This window comes from Colletotrichum scovillei (assembly GCF_011075155.1).
Source record: "Colletotrichum scovillei strain TJNH1 chromosome Unknown Contig00006, whole genome shotgun sequence".
NCBI classification, from domain to species: domain Eukaryota; kingdom Fungi; phylum Ascomycota; class Sordariomycetes; order Glomerellales; family Glomerellaceae; genus Colletotrichum; species Colletotrichum scovillei.
In genome coordinates this window covers 4,052,195-4,069,746 of record NW_023336264.1, presented here as the reverse complement: position 1 = coordinate 4,069,746, position 17,552 = coordinate 4,052,195, and the positions used below count along the sequence as shown (strand labels likewise).

The 17,552-nt window shown below is 55.6% G+C and overlaps 5 protein-coding genes across 5 annotated transcripts; 2 read left to right on the top strand and 3 right to left on the bottom strand.

Moving 5' to 3' along the window:
* The first annotated feature begins 2,670 nt into the window (after window positions 1-2,670).
* Window positions 2,671-5,822, top strand: HER10_EVM0006677 (uncharacterized protein). Its single transcript, XM_035476257.1, has 2 exons — window positions 2,671-4,017; window positions 4,315-5,822. Exons 1-2 carry the CDS (start codon window positions 3,994-3,996, stop codon window positions 5,482-5,484), a joined length of 1,194 nt encoding a protein of 397 aa, XP_035332794.1. The 5' UTR covers window positions 2,671-3,993; the 3' UTR covers window positions 5,485-5,822.
* Window positions 5,823-6,058: 236 nt separating this feature from the next.
* HER10_EVM0003212 (RWD repeat domain-containing protein) lies at window positions 6,059-7,183 on the bottom strand (the record flags this gene model as incomplete). Its single annotated transcript, XM_035472896.1, has 1 exon — window positions 6,059-7,183. The coding sequence occupies exon 1, from the start codon at window positions 6,920-6,922 to the stop codon at window positions 6,059-6,061; it is 864 nt and encodes a 287-aa protein (XP_035332372.1). The 5' UTR covers window positions 6,923-7,183.
* A 1,345-nt stretch (window positions 7,184-8,528) lies between these two features.
* Window positions 8,529-10,013, top strand: HER10_EVM0007554 (uncharacterized protein; the record flags this gene model as incomplete). The annotated part of the gene is made up of 1 exon (XM_035477107.1): window positions 8,529-10,013. One exon carries the CDS (start codon window positions 8,529-8,531, stop codon window positions 10,011-10,013), a length of 1,485 nt encoding a protein of 494 aa, XP_035332889.1.
* A 470-nt stretch (window positions 10,014-10,483) lies between these two features.
* HER10_EVM0008472 (uncharacterized protein) lies at window positions 10,484-11,228 on the bottom strand (the record flags this gene model as incomplete). The annotated part of the gene is made up of 2 exons (XM_035477990.1): window positions 10,484-10,767; window positions 10,952-11,228. 2 exons carry the CDS (start codon window positions 11,226-11,228, stop codon window positions 10,484-10,486), a joined length of 561 nt encoding a protein of 186 aa, XP_035333000.1.
* Window positions 11,229-12,559: 1,331 nt separating this feature from the next.
* HER10_EVM0002007 (GTPase-activating protein GYP7) lies at window positions 12,560-17,141 on the bottom strand (the record flags this gene model as incomplete). The annotated part of the gene is made up of 6 exons (XM_035471737.1): window positions 12,560-12,912; window positions 12,964-13,545; window positions 13,598-14,169; window positions 14,241-14,965; window positions 15,041-15,201; window positions 16,415-17,141. The coding sequence occupies 6 exons, from the start codon at window positions 17,139-17,141 to the stop codon at window positions 12,560-12,562; spliced, it is 3,120 nt and encodes a 1,039-aa protein (XP_035332227.1).
* Between the last annotated feature and the right edge of the window lie 411 nt (window positions 17,142-17,552).

Below are 17,552 nucleotides of genomic sequence, written 5' to 3'. Positions count from 1 at the left end.
GGGCATGAGCACACGGCGGGATGGAGGGGTTCAGCTGAGAGGATCAAATCCACAACTGCCGTGAGTGCCGCTGTCTGCAGACGTATCATTGTCGAAGACCATCTTCAAGAACCTGCTCCGTGACCTGATGTGTAGACCCGATTGAGCATACGGATGGTCAAAAGCGCGGTTGTCGAAGAACCCCCGCGGGGGTTGACAATGGTGAATCGTGATGGGCTTTTTTCCCTCTTCGTGTCTTTCAATCAGCAAGTCGATGCGCATGCCGAGGCCAGCCGCTGTTATGCTGCTCCAGGCAATTGGGCGCTCATGTGCGTGTGTTGGTACAGTATCTGTGGGAGAGACGCCCGTCAGCGTTGCTTCCCGTGTGGTGGTGAGAGTTGATATGTGAGAGGTGACGGGCGAGGTAGCAGCAGACCCCAAGTTGACGAGAGGTGAGGTGAGGTACGCAGTAAAGGGCACGGAGAAGTGACCGATGCACCCATACATCCATGATCATCATCCCTTGCCTACTACATAGCAACCTGGAAGACAGGGCACCTCGTCGTCTTACATCATTTCCATCATGGCTCGTTTTGGGGGAGGCAAAGAGTGGCAGAGGGTGAGAAGTTAGAACTGAAAGGGGAAATGGGAAACAAACGTGACTGCTTCACGAGTTACACAAGATGTAAGCGACTTCCCCAGTCGTTCCCCAACGGTCATGGTCTAATGCAGGTTTTCCGTGCCTTGTTTCTCACATTCTGTTTGTCCGTTGGGCCTAGCAATGCCGTGTTCATATTCAGGGAACGGATACGCCTGCTTCTTCATCCAGGGCCGAGGAGAGATTCTCTGGGGTTCTGTAGCCGCTGGCAACTAGCTAAAGCAAGAAGAAAGCAGGCATCTCGGCTACTACGCGAACTACCAAGTAGTAAAGTACCGGAGAACCGCCCAGAGTTTGAGACCCCCACGCTCCCGATTCAACTAGTCTTATGCACGTCGCCCGAAACGGCATTCTGAACCTTTTTCCTTCTGCAGTTTTGCTTCCAGCTCCGGCCGGTTCCTCTTCATGTACTTCATTGCTGTCCTTCATCCTTTGGGCAGTCTTCGGTAGGGTAGGTAGGCAGCTAGAGCAAGTCGAGGTGAGGACAAGGCTTCAAGACTCAAGAGTAGTCATCTAAACCGCTCGTTTGCCCGTCTGCCCCATGCCAACCCTGAACGACTCACGACTTGGACATGGACATGAACATGGGCATGGAGGTCACGGTCCAGCTGTCGCGATGGATGGCGAGATGCAAAGCCAGCATGGCGCGGCAAAGCCCAGTCTCATCATTGGTGACACGATTTTACACTTTTGTTGGCGATTCCAAGTCACCATTGTAGTGTCGCAATATCTGGCTCGGATGTCAAGGACCAAAGTTAAAAAAAAAAAAAGAGAACAAAAAAAAAAAAAAACGGGAACGCGAGGTTTAGGTTTTCTGATAGTGGAGAGAAGATTGGCAGCGGCTCAACTGGCGACTTACACGGGGTTTCCCATGTTTAGGATGGAGAGAAGGACCCCTTCCCGAGGCCCATATGCCTACCTGACTCGAGAGCGCCCGCCGAACCGCGCTTTTTCTTCACTTCCTCACGACCGAGGATAGAACATCGCGAGAAAGCGCCGCCGATGCCCGGTGGAAGCACATCTCTTTACCTTTGACGCAACACCCTCAATCAGATAAGAAGAGAAAGAAGACAACGTGAGACGAGATCTGACTAGAAGGATATCCCCGTGAAAAACCCAGCAAAGAAAAAGGCATAACATCACGAAAAACCCCCCACCCGCTTCACCAATTTCGGTCTTGCTCGCCGTGGACGCGGCGACAGCGGCGGCGGCGTTGAGGAGAGACAGGCTGGCCGTAGTGTACACTAGACGCCCACTTCCCAAAGATGCAATCATGGGTCTTTCAAAACCTTGTACTTCCTTGAACCCCTGCTCAACCCCGCCATGTCATGCTGCCCATCTCCGCCCACACCCTTCTCCCTCTGACCTGCAGAACCAACGGAACAATGCACAGTAGCTCTCGGTGATGATGGGTAGGTAGCCGCGTGGGTTTTGGGTTCAAGACAATTGCGAGTGAACTCACACCGTCCTCGTCATAGTTCGAGACAATACATTCCAAGACATGCCATTGTCCGCATATAGCCACGCACGAGCTAAGCTTCTCACGAGTTACCCCACGCATAGCACGTAATGTGGTACAAGATGGACGATGGGTTCTTTCATGTATCACATTCGAATCTACGGATATAGCCCTCGTTCGAAGTCAAAGTCGTCAGATCAAGACTCAGCTTTTGCCGGTGTACTGACCGAGTCTGGCCGTCTTTGAGAAGTGACGATATAAGTAAGATATAGAGGATATCGTCGAACCAGAAGAGAGCACGACAGCAAAACAAACTGCGACTGGACGGAAACGACACAACCTTTGACGGAATATTCCACTCGGCATTCTCCACAGAGGGTCATGATCCTTCAATGGATTCACGGGAACGCGGTAGATCCCCGAGGCCAGAACCGGTGATAGCCACAACAAATGATGTTTCGTCAAACCAACAAGATATGAGGAAATTAAATCACGAAATGCCATCCGCCATCTCGGCGCAAAATCACCGAATCGTCGTCACTCACCCCCCTTGGGCCCTGGCTCCAAAAAGCACAGGCTTTCAAGTTTCAACGCTACTGTGACATTACGGACCTCACCTTATCTGCAACCCCCCTCCACGCCCTCTAGTGGCCCGGAATATCGCGGCAAGAAAAATGAACTACGGACAGTGAGCAGGCAAAGCCGCAAAACCCACGTTTTTTTTCCTTTCCCATGCTCAGCGCCCATCTGGGCTCCGTCTCGTCTCGTCTCGTCTCAGCCCTTCCTCCCACATACTGCGTGAGGTACATTTCCTTTCAGCTTATCTTGCTATGTAAAGTAGGTACTGTGCTCGTCGGCATGTAGACGCACAGATCGTGCTCTAGTGCGCTTTTTGGGACGGCCGCCGCCGCCGCAGAAAGTACGCTGCTGCTGATTCTGCTGCTGCAGCACCACGCCGCACTCCTACGTACCAAGGCCCATGTACTTTCTCCTCCTTCTCTTGAACACCCCTCCCACCCCTCCTCTCACCTCATTTGGGCTGTAAATGTATCATGGCCAGCCTGAGGTGAGAAATAGGTGCCAACAGTAAGTAGGTAGGCAACCCCCAAATCAGAAGTGAGTACGGAGTACCTAGTGCCCAGCTTCTGTTGCCTTGCCTTGCCCTGCCCACCTTGGATAGTAGCTCGTCTTCAGGGTCCTCCCATACGAACCTAATTCCTCTTTTCCCCTTCCAACGTCTCCTCTCGTGCACTTCCTTTTAACCTTGCCCCATCCCCCTTCCCTTTTTCCTAGTTTTCACTTTTGGGGATTCTCTCTCCCTTTGTTCATTTCCCCGGCTTACATCTTTCCTCTACCTTACCTTGGTAAAGCCTCCCAGTCCTCATCCTTTTTCTTTTTTAACACCACCAAGGCATCTGTTTCCCCGCAAACCCATCCGTAAATCAGACGCAAGGGGAAATACAACATCAGAGAAAGAGAGATAACAAGAGACGACTCCCCTGTCAGCCCACGACTACCGAAAGCTTAAACTTTTCCAACGACTCTTGGACTTTTCAAGAGGACCCAGAAAAAGAGAGGCAAAGAAAAAAGACAGCCATCGGACCCCGCCGGTTGTGACCAAGGAAACTTCCAACGACACCCGAACCCCCGAGCAGCGTATACTCCGTATGAAAAGATCAAACCGAAGCCGGCTGCAGGAACACCTTTAGTTGCCCCCGTCCCCCTCCGATATCATCCCCGGTGCGCGCGCAAACTTTCAACCAACCATCCGTGCACCGGCACATCGAACCTGCTATTTCTTCCTCTTGATTTTCCCTTTTCTTCGTCAGGATAACTTTGGCGCGCGGGAAAGCATTCTTGTGGCTCTCCAACTGCCATCAGAAGGTTGCGCCTCACAATGAATGCCCAGGTCTCGTTTCTCGTAAGTTTCTCCAACATCCTGTGTCACTCATTGCCCCCCTCCATCTTCATACTGCGCACACGACACACACACCCACACAACCGCAACGCGGGAATGAATCTCAAGAGTCACCAAAATGCGGGGCTTTTTACTTCGTCCCACTGCAACGCTGTGTCCGTCACCGTCGCCGTCGCCCCGAGTTGCACATTGCTCTCGGAGCTAAAGCAGATAATGACACACACAAAATGTCTTGGTCCTTGCAGACCTCTTTGGCTCTATCGTGCTTCTCAACTAACACCGCATTTGCGCTCCCTGCAGGATGGCCACTACACCCTAATCCATATCCCCCTCGACCTGTACTCAGTACTCCTGCAGCCCATTCTCCGCGTCCTTCTCCCGCAGACCCAGACCCTCAAGGCGTCAAAAGGAGAGCCGGAACATGAACTAGAAGGTCTCAACGCCGAGAGCCAACATGGCTTCCTCAACATTAGCGTCACCCCCATGGAGTGCTCCATCGTCTGCCACAGCTCCTGGGCCAAGAACGTTTTTGAGCCGGCCATCCAGGATCTCCCAAAAGACCTGGCCAAATCCGTGTCAATATCCAAAGACACTTACCTCGTGCTCTCCGTCATCAGCGCCGGCATGGATGCCGCCGGCCGCGTCATGGAACTGACCTCTCCCCTCGCTCTCGCCGGGATTCCCATCTTCTTCATCACTACCTACTACTCCGACTTCATCCTCGTCCCCAGCAAGGACAGGCAGACGGTTGTAAAGGCCCTTCTCGCCCGCGGCTTCGAACTCGCCGACAACGACTCCAACTTTGTCAGCCCCGCCGCCTCGATACACTCCCGCGGACCGAGCCAGACCAACGGCAGCAACGGCGCCGGCGCCCCGCCGCTGACCCCGCCACCCTCTACCATCGCCGAGCTGCAGGTCCGCACCTTTGACCTGCTCAAGAAGCGCAGCGTCGCCCCCTACGTCGAGGACAACCTCCTCTTGGTCCAGTGCTCCGGCCGCGAGACCTCGCAGCTCGGCGGCGAGCTCTCCCACACCCAGCGGCCCTCGCTCAGCCGCCAGGTGACCGGCAACAGCCACCGACAAACCTGGCTCGACAACATCGACGCGAAGCTCTACACGGCCATGATCTCCGCCCTGGCCGCGCGCCCGCGCTTTCTCTCCATCACCCTCGCCCAGGAGGACCCGCCTTCCTTGCTGCTCGACAAGTCGCTGCTCGGCCTCTTTGGCGACTCCCTCGTCGGCGACACCAAGACCAACCTAACGCCCATCTTCTTGGACCTCGAGAGCCTGCCGTTCGAGGCTACGGGTATCGTATGCGGCGTGGCGGGGACCCTGGTGCAGGATATGCGCACGGGAGACAGCGCGGGGCTGTCGTACCTCTCCACCGCCCGGGCCGGGGCCGTCATTCTCGATTGCGAGCAGTCGATACTCGCGCTCGAGATCCTCAAGCCCAAGCTCTTCAAGGCCTGATTTGACGTTTGATCGTGCGTTACAGGAGGAGGAGGCAACTGCATTGCGGGGATATCTGGCCAGATGGGGAAGTCTTTTTGAAGGAAAGAATTCGAGGGACCATTACGAGTTTTCCACACATTTCGAAATCTAACGAAGTTGCATGAAGGGAACGATTGTACTAGCATGGAACTGGTATAGGCGGGTTGGCAATCTGTCGTTTTTGTGAAAATTTTCGCGCGCGCAAATTTGGTTTGGCATATTGGCGTTTTACGGAGGGCGGCTCTCTGTTGTTCGATACCAATTTTTGTATGTCTTGTCTTGCGAGAGAACGGGACCAGTTTCGGTCCCAAAACTCAACTCGAAGCGATTTGATCTCCACCTCTTTGATGATCCCCTCTGTGACGTCTTGATACGGCAGCTCACGGTAGCTCTCCGGTGATGTCTTTCCCAGAATCGGTCCATGAGTCAAGTGACCTCCGTAAAAACCGTCTACCTCATATTCGACGCTCGGGTCCAAGTATACCTTGATGCATCGACCAGACTTGAAAACACAAGCCACCCATTGCAAGAGGCCTACATTAAACGAAACCACTCACTTGCCATGCCCCTTCTTCTTCCCCTGCCCCGCCTCCTCCGCCCACCCAGCCTTGACAAACGCATCCCTCGCCGTGCTGTTAATCAGCGCGAACCGCCTCGGCCCCAGCTTCTGCCCGCCGTACCACCTCGTCACAACGACCATGACGTCCCACAGGTCCATGAGCTGCATCAGGTGCAGCAGCCGCCCGCCCGCCGCCGTCTCGCCGTCGTCGTCGCAGTCTTGGAAGCTCGTGCCGTTGGGCCCGCGGATGCGCCACGCCGTCATGTTGTGGCTTGCGCTGCGCACTTTCTTGTCCGTGGCGATGAGGTGCTGGACGTAACTCGCGGCCTGCTCGGGGGATGTCACGGGCGCGGCGCGCGCGAGGAAGACGGATTTGAGTTCGACGAAGGGGTCGGAGATGATCCAGGGGGGTTCCTCTAGCATGTAGGAAGGCAGAGAGTCAGCTTCTTGGTTCCCGTGCTCCTCCTCTAGCCGTGGTGATGACGGTGGTGGAGAGTGTGAGTTGGTGGGTGGTCCTGACGGCTCAGCTTCTGAAACTTCCTCCACGCGTCGGGAGAACTCCTCCACGGCGTCAAAGAGACAGACAGCGCCCGGCTGGTAGACGGCGGCGACGGCCTCGCGGAAGAGCAGCAGGTCGCGGGCGCCGGCGCCGCGGGGCGCGTTCTCGCCGGCGCTGTGGGTGCCGAGGATCTCTGGCGGCACGTCCGGGTACGAGTCGGCGAAGCGGAGGGTGAGCGAGGAGGCACCCGGGCCGCCGGGAAGCGTGAGAACATAGTTGTCTGGTGGCGTGTGGCGGAGGGTGTCGTCTCCGTAGATTGAGTTGAGGGCTTCTATCTCGTCTTTGAGATCGTCTGACATTGTTGTGTGTGTGTGGTATGAGGTGTGTGGCGTACCTCTTGATGGGGGATTTGATAATGATTATATGAGGTTGATGAGGAGGGTTTTGAGGTGTGGTGCTTGATGCGGTTGCTACTCTCGTGATATGAGTGCCGTCTTATTTCGATTTTCTCATTATATAAGCATACGACTTTTGGAAAGTTTCCATATATATGAAGGAAGTCTGTGTATGATCGTCAATATCGTGGTTGAAGATGAAATTGAGAGAAAGTTACATTGAAGTCATCCAATGCCCCCCCACCTCCAATCATCTCATGATGTGGGGCCGTTCAACGTCGAGCTCCGCAAATACTCCACTCACGTTGACCTCAGTGCTCACTCACACTGGATGAATCTCACAATCTCACAGCTGCAGCTGAATGTGGTATCGTCGTGGCAAGCGCTGACCATTTGGACACAAGGTCCAGACGGAACGACTGGCGCAAGCGGAACTCGACGCCGGTGCCAGCCTATCACAGGCAATCATGATTTCAGCTCTGCAAGCTAGCTGCCCGGGGCAAGATAGGCAAGATGGCGTTCCTTCCTGTCTCAACATTAGCCTCGCACCTTGACTTGAACTACACAGCGACATCTAAACGGCTTGTGGACAGGAAGAATCTCCTCATGCTGGACTTGAATTCAGAGTGTTGTGTTAGCGAATCCGTGGACGGGACCAGACTTCCACCAACATAGACGACTGATTCCAAAGTCAGTAAACATGCCGGCCATAGGTGCACCCAAAGGGCACGTAGACTGCCTCCCTCCTCTAGACAACTTATGCACGACGTGCAGCCAACTCAACCTCTCAGCCGAGAAGTTCCTACCAGGCCAGCCCAAGGCCAGCTCCCTCCCAGGCTTCCTCGCCCGTCCAATCGACCCCGTCGGGCTACAGCCGCGGGAGCTGGGCTACCTCGACGAGATCTACCGGAGAAGAGACGAGTGTCCCCTGTGCTGGCTTCTCTTCAACGCAACGCACGCGACGAACGAAGAAGGCACCGATCGTTTCGAATGGAGCCGCCCCAACGTCCGTCAGGCAATCGGCTACGATGGCCTCACGAGAGACGGCGGCCGGGTCCGCTGCTCCGTCGAGTGGCAGCTGGACGGCCGTCTCTTGGAACCTTCTGTAGGGCCGAGAGACATTACGCATACGCCGCCGACTCGCCGCTTAAAGGTCTTTAGCCCGGACGAAATCTTCACTGAGGCTTACATCATGCTGCTGGCCACGGAACCTCACACGACGTGGGACAAGACCTTCCTGGCCCGGCGAATTTCTCCTCACCAGGCCGACGTAAGTCTTCTCCGGCGCTGGCTCGACATATGTAGGACGTACCATGGCAGCGGCTGTCAGCCCTCCCCGCCGGATGAAGTCTTTTCGCTGCTGGAGAACCTCAAGTTCATCGACTTGGACGAGGAGAAAATCGTCACCAGCGCCCGCGGCGGTGTTCAAATCACTGAATACGCGACTCTGAGCTACGTATGGGGTGGGACCCAACCTCTCATCCTGACGAAGGAGAATGTGTCCGGGTACTCTTCAAAGGGATCCCTCGGTCCCAACACCCCAGGTCTACCGAATACCGTCCGCGATGCCATGATGCTAGTCAAAGCGCTGGGTATAAAGTATTTCTGGGTCGACGCTCTCTGCATCCTGCAAGACGACATGGAGGAGAAGTTCCGTGTCGTCCCGATGATGGACCGCGTATACGGACACTCGATCCTCACAATCTGCGCCGCCGCCGGCAGCGGCTCTCACCACGGAATCCCAGGATCGCCATCTACGCCCCGCGAGGCCCGGCAGCCAACGGTCCGGTGCAACGGCATCGACCTGGTGACCACCAAGACGGTCGAGGGGCTCGTCGAAAACACCATGTGGAATAGCAGGGCGTGGACGTTCCAGGAACGGATGCTCTCCAAGCGGTCCATGATCTTTGTCGAGAATCGCGTCTTCTTTCAGTGCCGCCACGCGACGTGGTCCGAAGAGGTCTTTTCCGAGGTGCTCGCCCCGTCGTGGACCCTGGAAATGATCCGGTCTCCGCTGAAATCGTTTGAGAAGAACCCGGTCAGGCTGTACTTGGAGTGCGTCGAGCTCTTCAGCGGCAGGCTCATGACGTATCAGGGCGATCGGTTACCGGCCTTTGAGGGCATGGCGGCCATTCTTTCTCCGCCGCTCCGCGCCAACCTCTTTTACGGGATGCCAGACTCCTATTTCGACTTTGCCCTCTTGTGGGAGAAGAAGATTTCCGGCCTCAGGCTCGAGGACTTGGGTGGTCGATCGCGGTATCCCAGCTGGTCGTGGAGCGGCTGGCATGGTGCGTCGACGTGGCGGCTGTCCATGGTCTCTGGTATTTTGTTGAATCTTCACGAGTGGTTGAAGTCGCACACTTGGGTCGTATGGTATAAGATGGCACGAGATGAACCCACGGGGAACCGTCCACTGGTAACTAGCGAGGCCAGCAAAAAGTCAACTTTCGAAGTCGTGTGGTCATCAGGTGAAATCCACCACAACCCAAATCGATGGCACGGATACGCCAGAGCCCCTGCACAAGACATCCCTTTCGGTCGTCAGATTAGCCAGAGCGATGAAGAGCACCCAGAAGAGATCGCACATGCACCCAAACCAACCATGCCCACCACAACCATTTTGCGAGAGGATTACCTCTACTTCTGGACCTACACCGCCTTCTTTCAGCTCTCTAGAACAAGCCGCAGCAGCCCGTCCTTCGCCTCCAAGCTCGAGGCAGGCCTCCACCGCTTCGGCCTTCTCGATGCCCACGGCGACTGGTGCGGCACGGTGATCCTCGAAGATACATGGTTCGCCCGCGTGGGCGACGTCGTCGAGCTCGCAGCCATCTCGGACGCCCGGGACTTTTCAATGGAGGAGCTGGATAGCTGGAACTACTATGTGCCCGAGGACCGCGAGGTGTCCGAGTGGCATCTGTACTACGCGTTCGTCATCACCTGGAACAAGGATCGTAGCGTTGCTGAAAGGGCTGGGCTGGCGAAGGTGTATCAGCGGGCGTTCGACATGGCTTCTTTTCGCCCTGGAAAGGCGTGGAAGGAGATCACTCTTGGATAGGTAGGGAGTGGATAGTTGCTCGAAGAGTTCGGGGAATGCTGACAAGAGATCCGAGACAATCTTCGTGAGTTGATACTGAGTTATTATGACAAAAGCTGGCTACCATATATAACGCACAAGGACAAACTTGCGTTTGAAGAAAAGAAGAGTCTATGGAATTATCACCCCCCAATTCGGGAGTGACAACTGTTTGCCAGAAAGCCAAGAGTAGTTGGGAGAAAAACTTCGAACAAGACCCATATCCCAGTCCTACCCCCAAGACGTAAAGCATAGTGAGAAACTGTACAAGCAAGAAAAGAAATAAGACAGGAAGACAACTGGCGCTCAAGTCAACCCAACGTCTCCCCCGTCAACCGCCATGCCTAAATGAAATCGGACGGACGAGTAAGGGATAACCTCAAAACCCAATACTCGAAAGCGAAAACATCCATCCGGATTGACTATGTTCCCACCTCCACCTTCTCCCCTCTTTAGTAGTAATACTTCTTCACAGTCTTCTCAACCAGAACCCGCCTCGGTCTGCAAAGCGCAGGCCGGCCGTACCGGTCCCGGCAGATGCTCACGCCGTCGTGGCGGTACCCGGGCCCTTCGAACCGCAGCCGCTCACAGTAGGCGCACCGCTCCGACCCGTAGCTGCCGTAGCTCGAGCCGCTATACCCCGATCGGTAGCTGAACCGGTCGTCGAAGCGGTCTCGGTAGCCGTAGGACGAGCGGCAGCGGTAGCAGACTGTCTCTGTGAAGGAGTTGTGCCAGTCTATGATGTTACATTAGGACGTTAGTCTCAGAGGTCTAAGAGGGTGAGGCCATCGGGAAAGGGGGAGAATTTCGGGGGGAAAGGGGCATGCTCCCCAGATCATCAAGATCCAGGGGGTTGGGAGAGTGATGACGCTCGTAGATGAGAAATGCTAGAAAAGTTACAGGAGACAAGTGTTACTTACAGCGCCGACACTGCGTGCAGAGTTGATACCCCGCCGGGGCAGGCCCATATCCGTACCCGTACCCCGGACGACCGGGGAACACCTCGGTGGTGGTGACCTCGTTGATGACCTGAGCGCCCGCCGGTACGACAGCCACGTCCCGTTCTCTGTTCGCGACAATGATCTCATTGTTGACGGGCCCGCGGGAGACCTCGTTTACGACGACGGAGGCGCGGTCCTTGACTACCTCGGCGACAGCCGGACCGCCACCTCCGTGACCTCCGTGATGTGAGGGCATAGTTGCGAGAGGGTGACTTGTTGCCTTTGTTTTTCCTTCCCTTTCTTTGTTTCTCGAGTCCCCCTTTCCCCTCCCTTTTCCTTGATCGAAGCGGATTTGGTGGCTTGTTTATGCTTGAGTTCGGTCACTTCGTGTTGTTTGAAAACGTTGGCGAGGGAATTATCGTAAGGAGGGGGGCGTGAGGAGGTGTAGTTGTAAATGTAGTCGCAAGCTGAGGGCTGAAGTGTCCGAGGGGAGCTGAGTGCCGACGGCTGAGTTCCGAACGTGACGCCGCCAACAAACAAGTGCTGATATGTTGAGTGAGTTGTCCTTGTGATGTCTCGAAAAGTAATGCAACGGGCAAAAAAGGGGGTGGTAACCCCAGGCTTCTATACTACCTCACCTTACCTTAGGTGAGGGTCAAAGGGGGCAGCCCAAGATACACACACCAAATAACAATAGACAGGGAGGTCTCCAATGACTGACCACGTTGCTCTTACTTACACCCTCCCCCTTCCAAGCGATTCCAGAATCATTCTCTCCTTGAACTCGCATTAGACTGAGGCAGTACCGTTACTTTCTGTTGATGCCTTGTCTCCCCCCCGAAGCTTACCTTGGCCGTCTCCCCTGCCCGGATGACCACCACTAGCGGGACTCTCTCACCTAACGCATGACGTGAAGGCCAAGACGGAGCTGGTGAGGTCACAGGTTCGGAGAGTAAAAAAGGGATTGAAGAGTGGTGTGAGGGGGGAGGGGGGAGGGGGACAACGATGCTAGCTCCAAAACCAAAACACCAAAAGCTGACCGCGTACCCTGCGGGATTGAAGCTAACGATGCACCCAACACGGTCTAAGTTCGACCTAGATCAGATTGCGAGAACGTGGCAGAGCCCAACCCAACAATGCCACAACCTTTCTTTGTCTCTCTTCTGCCTGCCTGCCTGCCTAAAACGATGGCGGGCAATTGTCTCGGGGTGTAGGCTGCGCTGCGGCTGCGCTGCCCCTGAACCCCTTCGGAGGGGCTGAGCCGGAGAAGGCATCCTCAACTATCGTTGAACCCGGGCTTCCGGGACCCTCATCGGCGTCACACGTGGGGCCTCTGACCACACCTCTTTTTTTCGGGAAATCTGGAACTGGGCATATGTCACCGTCATCTTGTTCTCATGGGTGCCGCCAACAATAATATGTGTATTAGGGGATAGAAGGACGTATCGTACACGTTTGCAGCGTAAGTGTTCTCGCCTCCGATTGATATTTAGTCCAGACACAACGCCCAGACGCCCGAAATGTCATACCTGCCCCATTTCCAACCCATGGTTTTCCGTCGTGTCCTCGTGTAACTTTGTGTGTTCTTCATGACCTTCCGGGGCCGTCGCCCTTCTTCGCTACTTCTTTCCGCGGCAAGATCACGACCTTCCGACTAAGCAGCTCTCTCAACTCGGGAGTGATGATCTTCTTGACCTCGGGCTCTTCAGTTGCCTTGCTCTTGTCCTTGCGTGGCGATGCTGGGCCTGCATTGCTTTGGCTCTCCTGTGGCGATTTGTCATTAGATGCCGACTTCGAAGGAGATCCCGGGTCTCGGATTCTCGGTCCCGGAAAATTGCCCTTCTTATCGACGGCCTCAACCAGGCGGTGGAACCGACGGAATAGCGCCTCCGCGCGAATTAGAGTTGAGTCAAGATCCATTGTGTTGGAAAGCTCGTTGACTGTACCAGATTAGTGTGACGAATTGACAGGAATATCAGATGACCACATACCGTATTTGAGCACCTCATCAAAATGCTGCAGGTGGGTCATGATGACGTCGCGGTGCTTCTCCAAAATGGCCAAGGCCACAAAGAGGTGGAAGCTGCTGCTCAAGTAGTCCGTCCACAGAGTCTCCCAAAGACGCAATACGTCCATCCACTCGAACTCCCGTTTATACCAGACGAGCAACATGCGGAAGAAGAAGAAAAAGTTTGTACTATCCGCAGACTGCAGGTGAGCGTAAAGCTTGGGGTCCATGAACTGAACGAGATGATCAAGAGTCAGTAGCTGAGATCGCATGCCAGACTGATCTCGTAAGAAATTGCGCTCCATGCGGTCCATGAAGTGCTGGAAGCCCCAAAAGGCGATGGCATCGTCCTGCATGACAGCGTAGATGGGAGCAAGGAGATCAGACATGCCCTGCACGTAGCCGAGATCCTTGTTGTACTCGTTGTACGTCAGGAGCATGTCCTTCATCTGCTCAAGGTGGACGTTGGTGCCGACCTCAGAAAAGGGGGAGTCGGGATCGGGGTGCGGAATGTCTTCTCCGGCGAAGATGGGCACATTACGATCTGTCCGGTGAACATCCTTTTCTGTCATGATATTAGTTGCGGCTAGACGCGAAGGGACATCATAGAGACTTACCGATTCGACCGCGTTGCTCACGCCACCACTCGCCCTGTTCGCCCTCGCCTCCCAAGTCTACTAGCCTCTCCCACCATGCTCCCTTCAACTTGACATATTCGTCTCGTAGGGACGCGAGATGAGCTTTCCGCTCCTCGGCAGTGCTATACCAGTCATGAACCCCGAGAATAAAGAGCCATGCCTCTTTCCTCACACCATCGTCTGGGTCCAGTCCTCCGTGAAACACCCGTTCTTTGACTTCGTCAACAGTGACTGAAAGCCTTCCGGTTCGTGGGTCAAAGAACGTGTTCCATTCTTTCAGCGTCACCGTCTTTCTTCTGTCTTCCAACGACATGGTGCTACTGCCGTCTAGGAGCTCGAACTCTCCAACATCGGTGTCCTCGAGCTCCAAGACCTCCTTAGCAGTCCATATCCTCTGGCTCCGATCCCGCTCACTTTGTTCGGCACTCCTGATTGCGCTTTTCTTGAAAGTCTGGCCTGGAGCTGTACTTGACGTGAGCTTACCACTGAATGCCCCTGTCCTCCTCAGATGGGCTCCCACTACAGTAGATGTTGGGCTCGGCGCCGGATCTCTCGATCGGAACGTAGCGCCGCAACCATCGCAGAACCTCATCGCCGCCCCAAAACATCTCACCCCGGTCACCGAATGGGTCGAATCTGCGCATCACCACTGGGGCCAGCGCCGCCGGCTCGAGTCCCCGAACCATCTTTTTGGCCGGCCTGAGCCGTACTGGACGTGAGCTTACCACTGAATGCCTCGCTGTCCTCCTTCGAGGGCTCCACCAAGTAGATGTTGGGCTCGGCGCCGGATCTCTCGATCGGAACGTAGCGCCGCAACCATCGCAGAACCTCATCGCCGCCCCAAAACATCTCACCCCGGTCACCGAATGGGTCGAAGCTGTCCCTCGTCCGCCTCTTCCTCTTTAGGATGGTGCTCTGACATTCGCTGTCGTGGAAAAATAGCGCGGGAAAACTGTCACCAGCTCTCGAGTTGATGATTAGAGAGCCGAACCACCAACCCAGACTCGGTGGTCTCACGAGAAGCGAGTATATTGCGCTGACCGGAATGGCGAAAGCATATGTGCCTACAGAGCCTCTGTGGGATGTGACCGTCGGCGGAGGGGGTACCAGGTACGACTGCTTAGGCGGCGATTCACCTTCACTGAGGTCGACCTTGACGTAAATACTCTCGGATTCGCCGAGAGATGTTTCGGGGAGCCATGCTAGGAGCAGGTTGGAAGGAGGTGGGCTGCGAGAGTCTCGAGATGAGGAGGAAGTCGGTCGTTCGCTTGAGCCTCCCTTTTGCTGGAGTAAGGCTATGTAGCCTGGGATATTATCTTTCGCAGATGGCGTGGGGTGAACATAGACCTGCGACGTTGCAATATTTCCCGTTAGTTCCGGCCTTTGAGGTGTGGAGTGGCGAGAGTGGTTAACACGATATACCTTGCTCTTAGAGAAGAGAAGCTTGACGCCCCGTCCTGTTTCTGTATGCGTGATTGTGTTGTAGTCCCCTTCCTCATCGTCGCTGAGGGCATAGAAGCTCCCCGACGGCGAACGAGGTCGCGTCGGTGGTGGAGCGTTGGCGGACGGCGGGGGATCTGAGTCTGAGGTCATCGTGCAGTGCGCCGCCGATGATGTAAGCTGGGATGTACGGAAGGCTTCGGCTCCGAAGGCCTGCTGTCGTTTCGGGTGAAGCTATTCAGGAAACGGAACTATTGCGACAGTGGCTCTACTGTTAGAGTTTCCGGTAGAAAAATAAAGTGACAAGAGCGAGAAACAAAAAGGATGATCCGGGGAAAGTGGCATGTGAGCGAACTGTGGCTAATGATATGGGACGTTGGGGGCGAACAGCCCAGGCAAGGTGCTGCGCAGTCGTCGCCGCGCCCTCTGAGGGGCGTGGCCACCCACTTCCGTCACTGAATCACCCCGCTGCGAAAGCTTGCATCCATGTCTCGGAGGGGTTGTTCCCACTGTATCTGTACCGCGATTTAGGCAGCCTTTTAGCGTAGTGTGGCGGTACAGCTACCCGCACATCAAGGTGAACCATGTCATCTGCAGCATGCATGCGTCGTCATTTGCGCCTCCGGTTGGTCCTTCCGAGGCTGCGTATTGCACGCGCAAGCAACTCGCTCCATCGTCGCCAGATTCGGCCTCGCGAGACGAAGCTTCATCGCGGACTCGCCGTTCCGTTTTATGAGTTTCTGGGTGTAAACATCGTGACTCACTTGGGCTCACTATTTCGCGCATCAAGGCGGATTCCATTACGACGGAAGCTTGCGACATGTCTGCAGCTTTTGATGAAGCCCAGCAGACCGAAGTACACATCAAGGCCAGCGACTTCAGTCCAAATGCATGATTAGTAGTGTGTGTATTGTGTGTATGTATGTGCCTCAGCTCTGCTCTCGCACCTTTCCGGATACATGTCTCCAAGCAACATCCGCATTCTGCTTTGCCTCGAGGGTCTGCGATGTCTCCCGTTTACATACGGTCCGCAGATCCTCACACTAAGCCGACTGTCGACAACTTGACTCCGGTCCGCCAAGCATCTTGACCGCGAACGCCCGCATCATAATGAAGAACCCCCGAAAAAGGACCCGTCATCCTCAAGGCGTATTTTCGCTCGCGTTCCGCGCACCGCTTGATCCCGTCCACTTTATCTCATACGAGGACCACTCGGGAGACCTTGACGTCTTGGGCCAGCAGGCAGTCCTGTTCGCCCACCACTGCCACCACCGCCGCCGCCTCCACCATAGCCAGGATCGTTGTTCGACCACGGAGAGTTGGATGCCACAAATGGCCTACCTCCGCCTCCTCCACCTCCACCACCGCCGCCTCCATTACCATCGTACATGCCGCCGGGAGCAAATCTGTCTTCGTAGTCACCGCTCCCGCCTCTGCCCATCGGTGGTTGGAATGGTCCTTGGCCGCCGGATGCCGGACTGGTTGTTCTCGCACCTCCCCATAGTCGCTGCTTAAGCCGATCCTGTGCTGAGCCGCCCGCTGAGCTACCCGGTGGTGTGTTTGTCGTGTCTCTTCCATACGCCGCACTTTGCTGATAGCTGCCCGCTCGCTGACTGGGCAGAGGTCGGGCCTGCACTTCTTCGCGTCCATTGTCTCCGGCTCGGGCAAAGGGGCTCAGACGCGCGGGCTGCTGCTCGGCGCCTCGCATCGGTGGGGGAGCTCCGCGACCTTGTCGCAGGCTCATCGTGTCCTGCCTCTGTTGCGCGCCACCGTTATTGTCCCACAGAGAGCTCAAGCCCGTCGTAGGACCAGCTTGCTGTTGCTGCTGCAGACCTCCGTATCGTGCGCCGACTTGCTGGGCTGGTTGGGCGTAGACGGGCGCTGCTGGGGGTGGTGCCTTTGGGTCGGGCGGCAGCCAGCCTGGGAACGGACGGCCCTTCTCGGTGTAATAGCCTCTCAGGACTCTGCAGACGTGGGTGTCGTCTTCAGTGTCGCCGTCATTTTCGCTCTGCAACAAGCGACTCTGCAGGTTCGAGATCTGAGAGGTGGTGTTGGTGAGGATCCTCGAGTACCAAGATGACATCGTGCCTTGTTCCTTGCGGCGAGGATCCTGCGGGGCAAAGGCAGAGAGGCAAAAGGCGCTGTTTTCGACTGTTTTCGGACGGGTTGGGGTAAACAGCTCTGCTCCGGCGCACGAAAGCTACTCGTCGGGGTTTATGTCTGTGAAATCGCTCGCTCGCTATCGAAGTAGTTGAGTAGTGAGAAAAAGGAGAAGTTGGGATACTAAATGCCGGCGGGTGGTTTCGTTGTGCTGTTTTAATTTTGGAGGGTTGATTGAAGTGGTCCGTTTCAAATAAGCCGGTCTTGAATGATAGGGAATGGGAAGCGACCTGGGTTGACGGGTCCGACACTTGTCGCCCGACGGAATGATGCAGGGTGGTGGGGCCTGGGCCTACCCGCATTGTTCTAAAGGAACTTGCACTAATTGAAGTGC

Excerpts from the sequence above, each read along its gene's own strand:
- HER10_EVM0006677 (XM_035476257.1), top strand. The coding sequence starts at position 3,994 with ATGAATGCCCAGGTCTCGTTTCTC. Across the intron at positions 4,018-4,314 it reads ATGCCCAGGTCTCGTTTCTC|GATGGCCACTACACCCTAAT; the intron begins GTAAGTTTCTCC and ends CGCTCCCTGCAG.